The sequence below is a fragment of the Ananas comosus genome, linkage group 1 (genome assembly GCF_001540865.1).
Source record: "Ananas comosus cultivar F153 linkage group 1, ASM154086v1, whole genome shotgun sequence".
Classification (NCBI taxonomy): Eukaryota; Viridiplantae; Streptophyta; class Magnoliopsida; order Poales; family Bromeliaceae; genus Ananas; species Ananas comosus.
In genome coordinates, this window is record NC_033621.1 from 13,812,128 (window position 1) to 13,823,538 (window position 11,411).

At 40.3% G+C, this 11,411-nt stretch overlaps 1 protein-coding gene and 1 long non-coding RNA gene across 2 annotated transcripts in view; one reads left to right on the forward strand and one right to left on the reverse strand.

Annotated features, from left to right (window-relative positions):
- Positions 327–1,570, forward strand: LOC109720320 (histone H3.3-like). Its single transcript, XM_020247362.1, has 2 exons — positions 327–539; positions 1,106–1,570. The coding sequence occupies exons 1-2, from the start codon at positions 468–470 to the stop codon at positions 1,442–1,444; spliced, it is 411 nt and encodes a 136-aa protein (XP_020102951.1). The 5' UTR covers positions 327–467; the 3' UTR covers positions 1,445–1,570.
- The window catches only part of LOC109710112, an 11,269-nt gene continuing 7,001 nt past the window's right edge, over positions 7,144–11,411 (reverse strand). The window contains exons 2-3 of the long non-coding RNA XR_002216291.1: positions 7,815–8,036; positions 7,144–7,379 (exon numbers count right to left, since the gene is read on the reverse strand). This is a non-coding gene — a long non-coding RNA (uncharacterized LOC109710112). The remainder of the gene's footprint in view (positions 7,380–7,814; positions 8,037–11,411) is intronic.

The window sequence follows — 11,411 nt, forward strand, 5'->3', positions numbered from 1 at the left end:
TACAAAATTTTTTATTTTATCCAGAGGAAAATACAGTTTATAAATTATATAAAATTTTTTTAATGAGAATCCAAAGTCCAAACATTCCTCTAGTCAACCTAGTCAACAAACCAAGTATCACTGTCCAACATGTTGACCGTCGTTGAGCAAGAAAATCTTTTAAATCCTCCGCAGTCGTCGTCCGTAATTCCCAACCAATCAGATCGCAGCACACGGATCATGTGCTTCGTCAAAGTTCAATCTCGCCCGTCCAAACTCCCTGCCCTACTCCGATACACACAATCTCAACCGCCCTCTAAGTTTCTCCAACTCATATAAATACCTCTTCAAACTCTTCGTAACGCCTTCTCTCCTCTCATATCCTTAATAATAATAAAAAAAAATTTAAAAAAAATTAAAAAAAACATCCGTCTCCAAAACCCTAATCCTTCTACTCGCTCCCTTCCCTTTCAACCCCAGCGGCATTAATGGCGCGTACGAAGCAAACCGCTCGCAAGTCCACGGGAGGCAAGGCTCCTCGGAAGCAGCTCGCCACTAAGGTACGCTCCGATCGATCCATCCGTCGATCAAACGCCTAGGGTTTTGTGTTTTCTTTCTAGATCCCTTCAATGGCGATCTCGATCTCGATTTTGTGTCATATAACGCGGCGAGGATCGATCCGACCTCTCTAGTTTAGGGTTTTCTACGTAGATTCCCCTGTGATCTTGATCGTGATCTCTATCCTGCCTTATATAAAGTATAATGCGGCGAGGATCAATCCAATCTCTAGGTAGAGCTCCCCTCTGACTTCAATCTTTTTCTACATCATGTCATGTATAATCCGGCAAGGCCTTGGGGTTTAGGGTTTAGGGTTTACTGTGGAAATGTCTGTCCGATATCGGTCTTGATTTAGGAAGGAAGGAAAGGTCGATTCGACCTCTAGTAGGGGTCTAGGATTATTTCTTATTTCTTATGCTGATCTGATCTGATCTGATGCGTAGTAATATTATTATTTATCTTGATCTCAATTCTGATTGTGTTGTTGCTCTACTAAATGTGGTGGTTGGTTGGGTTATCTTATCTCATTTATTTATATTTTGTAAAATAATAAAAATTTTAAAAAAAGGCGGCGCGGAAGTCGGCGCCGACGACGGGAGGGGTGAAGAAGCCGCACAGGTTCCGGCCGGGGACGGTGGCGCTGCGGGAGATCCGCAAGTACCAGAAGAGCACGGAGCTGCTGATCCGGAAGCTGCCGTTCCAGCGGCTGGTGCGGGAGATCGCGCAGGACTTCAAGACGGACCTGCGGTTCCAGAGCCACGCCGTGCTCGCCCTCCAGGAGGCGGCCGAGGCCTACCTCGTCGGCCTCTTCGAGGACACCAACCTCTGCGCCATCCACGCCAAGCGCGTCACCATCATGCCCCGCGACATCCAGCTCGCCCGCCGCATCCGCGGTGAGCGCGCTTAGACTCCAATTCCCCCCTCCCCCCTCCTCTTCTTTCTTTCTCTTTCTCTTTCTTTCCATCTCCATCTCTCTCTCTCTCTCTCCATCTGCTCTCACCGCCACTTTTCTATTACTAGCTAATTCCTCCTGTCTTTTAGCTTTAAGCTTTTTTAAAGCATGCATGCATCCCATCCCTCTTTTTGGTGTCGTGTAAATTCTCTCTTTTGGGATGGGTCATGGCTGTGGGCTGGTATATATATTATATTATAATATACAGAGAGGTTTAGTTTAGACTATGTGGATAATATGTGTTTCCTAGTATGATGTCGCCGCTCTCTGGACCTTTTTCTTTTCTTTCTGTTTTGGATATTTAATATATATATATTTATATATCTGGTCATATATGCTCAGGACTTGGATTTTGAATTTTTAATTTAACAGTAATCTGTGAATGAGAAGCAGGTATTTTGGTTTTGGGCCTGATGTGGGCGCCGCATGGCTTTACGAACGAAAATGCACACTAAGCCTAGTAATTTTAAATTGGAAAACTAATAAAACTTTTGGTCTGGGCCCCAAAGGAAGCGGCGAGGCTGGGCTGTTGCGCTATACAGTTCTTGGACCTTCAACTTGCTTTGCCGGATTTTGTCTTCTTTTCTTGGATTTGGAAAAACTTGTAATAAACCTTGTTTGATTGGGAGATTGGAAATGTGTTATGTTAATTCTGTGAGCCAATTTGGCGAGCCAATCCATGTCGCGGCCGGGCCCCTGCATCCCAATCTTATATTTCTCCCATTAAAAATATATTTCTACAAGGTAAAAAAAGTTTTTTTTTATAAATATATCTTTTTAACCAGTCGAACGGTATTATATTTTACTTGAAAAGATTGTTTTCCTCTTGCTGACTTCATCACTCTTATAAAATTAGTAATCAAAGATGTTGTGAAATGGAATTGAAGTAAAATATAAATGAGTTTTGAGTGTGCACAAATATGTAACTGTTTTTTTGGGAAGTTTTACAGAGGTGAAGGTGCAATATGTATGCAATTATTCCTTTTTGATTTGGAGGTGTTTATGCAAAATAAATTATTCCTACTTTTCAACCATCAATCTTAAAGAATTAAGATATAATTTGGTAGATGCCATCCGCAGCACCACCAACATGGGTCCGTGTATAAGAATTCACAATGTTATGTATTAAAATTCATAATATTTGGTAAATTTTGGTGTGTACGCATTTTAAATGTTTGATTTTTCTGTATTTTTATAGGTATGGTGTATGAGTTAATTACTTATAATAGTTTTCCTAATTAAAAAAGGTATGAGATATACTTCTACGCCCAAAGCAGGTAATAGTTATAAATGTTTTGACTATTTTTCTATGATATTAATAGTCTTTCTATAACACTTAAAATTAATTAATAAATAAGAGAATGGCCAATTTGCATAAAAAAGATTTACTGTTTTTGAGATTTTGCAAATTCAGACCAACCTTTTTCAGATTTGGGTTGGTTTTTCTGGTACTCGGATGAAAATGTGCCCCGTCCGCCTCTACTCCCTCGTAGATTCAGCTGCTGTCACGAATAAAATAATTGCCTGTTGTGATTCTATTTTTAAGAAAAAAAAAATTTGACAGGAAATATTTAAGGGTGCATTTGGTTCGCATTATGAAAGATTACTAGGAATAAAAGATATTCGAGAATCTTATTTCTATTCATTCTATTACTAAGAATGTGGAATTTTTGTGTTTGGTTCGTATGGTAATATTAATTAGCCATGTTATTTAATATTACAAAAAATATACAATTAATTAATTAATTAATTAATTTAATTTTAGATAATGTTATCAAAAGTTTCAACATCTTTTAAAAAAAAAGGGAGAGAGAGTATAAGTTAGAGAGAGAGCATAATTAAAAAAATAGAAAGAAAAATATAGTCGAAATTAGAGGGAGTGAGAGAGTTAAAATTTTAGAAAGAGAGAGAGAGAGAAAGCTTAGTTTAGAGAGAGAAAAAAAAGTTGAATTTTAGAGAGAAAAATAAGTTTAGAGAGAGATATAAGGTTAGAGTGTAAAGAAAAATAATATTAATTAGCCGGCGGGTAAGAAGAAAGAAAGAAATTAGACATATTATGATTACCCCAATCCATTAATATGAGGATACCCACCCTCCCTCAAGGGAATGAGATTAGTATTTTGGGGTGAATCTTATTCCCAAGTGAATCTAATATTACCAACTAGATTACTTAGTGCGTTTAGCCAAATAACGTCATAATTTTTATTCCCATTGGATTATTAGGAATGTTTGAAAAATAGCACGAACCAAACGCATCCTAAGAATTAAATATGTACGGTACGGTGGATAAGTGGTGCAATAGTATTTTAAATAGTACAATAAAACTTAAAAGCGGGCAATATTTAGACGAAATGGTACAATAGTTGCTCAAAGGGAGATTTTAGTACAATATTTTTTTTTTCAAAATTTTATTCTAAAATTAAATTTGTTAAATTTTTATTTGTAAATATAGTTTTATGATGGAGAGATTGAAAGAAATATTAATAAAAACGGTAAATAATTTATCGCATTTATTAAATTTTTTATAATTTTAGTGAATAGTTCATCGTTTTTAAAAATAATAAATCTTTACCGCTTTCTTTTTTTTTTATTCCTTTTTATATCTTTATAAAGTTTTAGGAGAAATTATGAATGCAATTATATTTAAATATAGTGATTCATTGACTATATATATNATATTAATAAAAACGGTAAATAATTTATCGCATTTATTAAATTTTTTATAATTTTAGTGAATAGTTCATCGTTTTTAAAAATAATAAATCTTTACCGCTTTCTTTTTTTTTTATTCCTTTTTATATCTTTATAAAGTTTTAGGAGAAATTATGAATGCAATTATATTTAAATATAGTGATTCATTGACTATATATATATATATATATATATATATAGTTTATTTTTATAATTTTTTAAAAAAATTATTTTTTTTATAATTATAAAAGTTGGAAGATTTATTTATAAAAAAAAATCTGCACTACCTGTTTATAGCCTCGTCCCTCATCATCGTTTCGAGTGTCCTGGAATAGAATTGCTCGAATCCCTATTAGCCATTTCGCCATCGTGGAAAGGTCCACCCTGCGCTGGCACCTCGAAAATTTATAGTCTTTCACTTTCTCCGAAACTCGTATAATGTCTCCTTCATTTAAGGTTAAGGTTAGAGTTAAGTTCAGAGTTAGTAAATTTGTGTTTGTGTCCCGCCCCGGATTATTACATTTTTTTAGGCACGTCAATAGACCCGTCGTATACAAAAGAATTTTCTCTGTATACTAAGCAATAGCTGTAACTGTGTCTGTAATCATAAAAACTACAACTAGGAGTATAGAGCTACTAATAGAACTATAAACAAATATAAATAACCATCAAGTTCACTATATATACATAGTCTCCAGGATACAGACATCACTCGCTAGTATCCAACATCAGTATGCACATGAACTAAAAATCAAAACTATCTGTAGCTGGTACTCCTCTAAAACAGCAACAAAACTAGAAGGGATCTAGCTCGCGACTCCTTTTCCACGATTAGTAACAACGACAGCAGCAGCCGCAGAAGAAGACTTTATAAAAATGGGTCAACAACTGGGTGTGAGAACTACTGCAAAAAGGAGTAGTTCTCAGTGGGTACCGCTACAAACTTCAACGGCTCACCCACTAAGTCTGCAGAAAGTATGCTCAAGGATAGTAAAAGAAGCTGAAAAAATTCTACAGCTACATGCCACTATACTATCGCTAACTAACACTAGATACCAGTAGATATAAGTAAGATACAATTTCTGACTCAATCTAACTAGAGACTGTGAACGCACCCGTCCCGCCTGTCGAAACTACACTAACCACCACCACGCTGGGTCGTCACTGGAGAACGAGTCCAACCAGGACACAATGACAATAACGCAAACGCACAAACCCGACTCCGGAATGGCACTCGTGGGTGCTACCCAACCGAGTATGCAAGCGTGTCTCTGCCGAGCTCAATCAGGTTCTCATAGGCTATAATCAAAGTAAATGGGTCTAACTGGTCCTACAACCAAAACTCACGTGCTCTTGGCACAATCCGATACAAAAATAGCAAATTGGATCCACCGTCAACTGCGACGGCACCCGACAGTCTGAAACAGTCTATACACTACTATAAAATAAGCTCGGCATCCCAGCACGAGCGTAAATTCATTCTATACTATTCTAGATATCCACTGCATACAAACAGCGGTGATACAAATGAATCATAATTCCTAAAGCTAAATCTGGTAATTTTCAGAAAGTGACAGTGTAGATTCTAATAGTTTTCTCCTAAGTCAATTCTAAGTCCAACATGTAAATTAAACTAATAACTTAACTCCAAATTCAAATGTAAACACTAATCCATAAATTCGAGTACTAGTAAAAAAATACACAGATAATACATGTCGACGATGCTAAAACTTAGAAGATATTTCGATGATTTTGGTAAACTTCAATCCACCTTGAAACGCTAATCCAAATACAGCGAGAAGTCGAGAGAAGGGAAAACACGCGCTCGCCCGGCCTCCAACGGCGCAACCGCGACGTCCACGCGCTTGAACGGCTCCCCGGCGTAACGTCGACGTTAATCCGAGCTCAAGTCGTAGCCTCCACCAAGCACACTATTAAACTAGAGAAAGAGGGGGAAAGGATAATTATCCTCAACTAACCAAGTTGAATGGATAATTATAACGAGGGAGTAGGTGGCATGCTTATCAAACAACCAAAAAGACCATTCTGTCCCTCACCAACTCAACATCCCAGCTGGAGTACCGGTACCAGCTCGATTCCGTACCGGTACTCGGCATCAATTATCGAAACCCGAGAGCAGTAATTCGAAAAATACACTGGGATACCGGTACTTTCCTGCATGGTACCGGTACTCAATACTGAAACCCGCACTTTGCAGATTTCAATATCAAACTCTGCTCTCGTGTCGCACTGAGTCCGTTTTGCGTCCATTTCGCGTCAAAATGACTCCGACTTGTCCCGACACTCTCCAGATGTGTCGACAAGCCTTAAATGCTGAAATCTCATGGGCAACCAAACACCTGGGATACTATAGTTTGGTTGAAAATTGGGTTTAGTTGAGGTATAAATAAAATAGTGTTTGGTTGGAGTAGCTGGAATAAGAAGGATAGTAGGTTGTTATAGAGATAAAAAGACCAAAATAACCTCACATGAATCTATGTAAATAAGAGCTTTTAATTTAAGCATTTAAATTTATATTTTTGCAATTTTTTGGGGAGTCAAATTAAATTAATTTTAGCGTAATTTGTTACCAAAATCATTTTTCACTATTCTTTTGTGAGTTTGAAATTACCAAAAATTTACGAACAACTGTTTATTAAAATTTTCATGAGTTCAAATAACAAAATGTTACGAACAACAATTTGATCAAAGTTAGCATTACGATTCATGTATTCGACATAGTACACAAACAACACATATACATCAAGCTAATCTTTATATCAACGAACAGTTACAAAGATAACAACACATTGAATATTCTTAACTAACATATACAACTAAAACAGTTTGAAATATAACAACTATATAGAAGTGTTGGATAACATCTACGTCTACCGACATTAGACTAAAAAACAAATGCAAACAAACCACATCACATTTTCGAATATTACTACAAATTTTAAAATTTCAAAGAAACAAGTAAGCAATTATTACAAACCACATGCATTTCACACATCATCATCTTAGTTTAGTCAAAATCCAATACAAGCACTATATTTAGTTCTACCAAATAGCAATATAATTCAAGAAACTAAGTTCTACTACACAATTGGTTTGTAATATTAGCATGGAAATCCTCGCCATGTCGAGACTCATCATATCCTTCCAAAAAACCAGATTCTGCATTTTCATCAGCGTCCTGTTCATCTGCCTTATCAGAAAATATACTACCATTTGTTTGGTGACGGAGAATAAAATTATGTATTATACAACATGCCATAGCAATCAAGCATTGCACTTTATATGGAAACTGTGTTGTTACATTAAGAATTTTGAAACGCTTTTTCAAAATGTCAAATGTCTTCTCGACCACATTTCTTAATTAAGCATGCCGGTGGTTATACAAATCTCGTCAATTTTGATGAACGCGGCCCGTGTGTTAACGTCAAATTGACTAATATGGTAACGCGATCCTCTATAGAGTGCAAGAAATCAATCTGTATTTGCATATTCCTAGTCTAATAATACTTGTCTGCGAGTAAGATAATTACCAGTTATTAAGTAGATATGTATTTTCAATAATATAATCATATATATATATATATTAGAAGATGGAAAAAATTAGCATATTTACTTTTGGGAACAACGAAACCTCCATTTTCGCACGCCCATCGAAGTACTTTCATATTGGCAGTAGATTCTTCCCAACCCGTGCATACAAATACAAAATTATGATCGATGACACAGCAGCCATCATAATTTGTGAGGTAAACCCTTTCCGATAGCAAAATCGTACTTGTTTGCTCCTTCAGACTGCCATTGAAATATGTGATCCGTCGATCGCACCAATAGCATTCTACAGTTGAAAAGAATATATAAAAAATATTAGTAATAAAATATTTTTATAAGCCAATGTATTATATATATAAGCGTAAATTGTTACTTTAAAAGGATGAAAATTTGGATTATCTCTAATCCTTGGATGCATGACAACATTACTTGACGACAACATTATGTACTCATCTTTTAGCCTCATAATGTAATGTACAACGTTGTTAAAATATCTACTGATAGTTTCTCCTGAATGTTGGAATGTTTCCGCGAGAATCCGATTTGCACGACAATATTATTTGGATGCACGACAACATTACTTGACGGAAACATTATGTACTCATCTTTTAGCCTCACAATGCCACGAACACCATTGTTAAAATATCTACTGATAGTTTCTCCTGAATGTTGGAATGTTTCCGCAAGAATCCGATTTGCTACGCTATTGTCTACACCAAATAGGAATATGGCTAACTGCTGGTCAGCAATCATATTTCTTGTGCTAACCCCCTCCTGACTAACGCATTGCGGAAGCAATAAATGTAGTTGCACTCATACAAAAATGATGGTAGCATCGTTCATGATGACCAGACAAAATATCACACAATATTTGATGTCCGATAAACGGCCGAGTCCGACATCTTTGTCTCGGAACTATATTTGCAAATGTTTGATTTTTTTGCTCAAGTTGCATTAAATGCTTCAAAGATTCATCATCTTTATCTAATATTGCCATAACGCTGGCTATAGTTGCTGAAAAAAATACTGTTTTATATAGTGCGTTGGCCATCACTGTGTTTTAAATTCCAACTGTCGTCAATAACAAATACATCAGAGCAAATTAATAAATAGACCAAGAATACTTGAGTACACACGAACATATAGTTATAGCAATACTTAATATATAGGCCGTAAAAATAGACCATCATTTTGACAATGTCCTTAAAAACAATTATACATGTAATGCAACTACAGGTAGAACATAACCCAGGATAATACACGTCGACCACGATTACTACATTGGTCTTACATATCACACATAAACGCTATATAGTCCAAAATAACAAACAACATCATTACACCAATGTTCCAAACATCAAGCAAATATGCAAAGCTAAAACGAGTGAAAGCTTAAACTAAAGCAACATAGAACATAAACTACTAACCTAAGTAATATAGCTCAGGAACTGACAAACAACGACTACCATTACGCTAATGGTCTAGAGCCCTGAAAATATCTGCTTATACAACAAATTTTGATGTGAAAGTTAACGCTCAACCTACATGAACGCTAGGTCGTCATTCATCGTCATGAAAAGTTGACGATTCTTATCTTCTTTCAATGCATCACCGTGTAAGGACTGAAATTTTGACAGTGCAACTAAACTCTCTGTTGATGATGTTTATGGGTGTAATTTAATTATATAAGTACTCGTCAAGTTTCAGGACAAAATGAGCTAAAACGGAAGAGTTACGCGATTATTAGTTTTCACTTAAGTGAATAGTAACTCCGATTTTTCGGTGAAGCCACGGAGTAGAGTTGGCTTTCTCCGCGTATCGGACTCCATTCATAGCGATCCAATAGCTCGTTTCGACCGGTTCAGCTATTCTGGAACTACTGGCGCTGACGGATTTTGAGTTTGATGCACGAATTTTGAGAAAATCCAAAAATACATGTTTTATATGTATTTATGTGTTATTCCTTCTATTGGAAAGAAAGAATGGATTTCGTCGTGAATCGGAGATCAAATCTGACGAAACAAGATTGTAGTTTTATTACCCTCGTCATGCTGAATACGATGGCACTGTCGGATCGAAAATCCGACGGACGAATCTTCGGAATAAGCGAGATGTTCGCTGAGGGGTCTAAGTGGCAAAACGGATAAATCGTGAAGTGACCCTATATTTTATGTGCCGAATTGCGTGAGATCGGACATGGAGGTGCATATGTGTAAAATACGCGTACTGTGAGGGACTTGATTGAGAATATTACCCCTGGGAGGACTTTTTTGCAAAATGCACATATGTGTATGTGGTTGCACTAGGGTTTCATGAGGAAACCCTAACTGTTGGCCTCCCTCTTCCTCCAACTGCGCCCCTGCCATCACCTGAACCCCTCCCCGACCTCGCCGCGCTCGTCCCGGCCGCCGGCGAGCAGCCCCGGCCGCCGGAAAAGCCATCCCGACCCTACATTCACCTTCCTCTCTCTCCATCTCTCTCTCTCTCTCCATCTCTCTCCCTCATTCTCTCTCTTTCGGGTTAGAGCTACGCCGAGGCTACATCACCTCCTGACCCTTCGCCGTCATCGCCCCGTGCCCCGGCGAGCCTCCCCGCCAGCCGGCGTCGCCTTCACGCGCCGCCGCGGCCGCCCCAGGTCTGCTCGGGCCGAGATGACCCCTCTTTGCCTCCATGCGCCACCGCCGCCCTAGGCCGTGCGCACCGCCTTCCCCTTGGCCTCCGGCGACGGGTCGTCGCCGTCCTAAGCTTTCCCCGGTCGCCGTCGTGGCCGCCGCCACCCTGTGAGCCCGAGCCGAGCCCGCGAGAGCTCGGTTTGTTCCAGCACCATCCTGAGCCGGCCAGGCCTCGGGTGAGGTGAGCACCGACCCAGGCACCCCCACCGGCACCGTCACCGCCGACCCCCACCGTCGCCGTGCGCCGCCGGAGCCGCCGTAGCCGCCTGCGGCCCCAGGGACACCACCCAGGCCGAAGCTGGGTGGCTCGGGTGTGTGAGCCCTGCCGCCGTTTCCCGACGGCCGCGGAGGTCTCCGCCGACCGTCCGGCGACCACCGCGCCCGACCCCGGCCACCCTCGAGGGCCGCCGACCGCCGCAGGAGCCCCCTGCCGCCGCCTTTGTGCTGTACGGGCCGAACGCGGGCCGCCTTCACTCCCGGGCATCGCCGCCACCCGCCGACGCAAGCTCGGCCACCGCCTCGACCCCCGGCATCGTCCCCGACCGGCCCCGACCAGCCCCGGCCGCGCGTCGCCGCCGGAACTGTTGGATTACACCAAATCGCAAGGGAGTTGCGCTCCGTACGCCGCCGCCGCACCTCCGCCGCCCTGCACCGCTGACGTGGAGTGCCCCGGAGCCCGCCACCTGGTGCACCCCTCCCGCCGGACCGCTGCCGCAATACCGCCGGCGGCCAACCCTAGTTCCCCCCATCACTGTGAGTGTCTATTAATTCATCCCAGCACTGTTTTCCCACTTTCCGGTAACTATTCGCGCAATCCGAATGGTCTTTTTGACCTCGGAAGTGAGCACGATGATCCTTAGGTCGTGCTGAACATCGTGCTCACTTCCGTCGAGCCTGAGATGCCTTGGTTGCTCGGGCAACGCGATCTTCCTGCGTGCGCGCTGCTTCGCTGACCTTCGCGTCGCTTGTGCGCGCACCGCAGTCGCCGA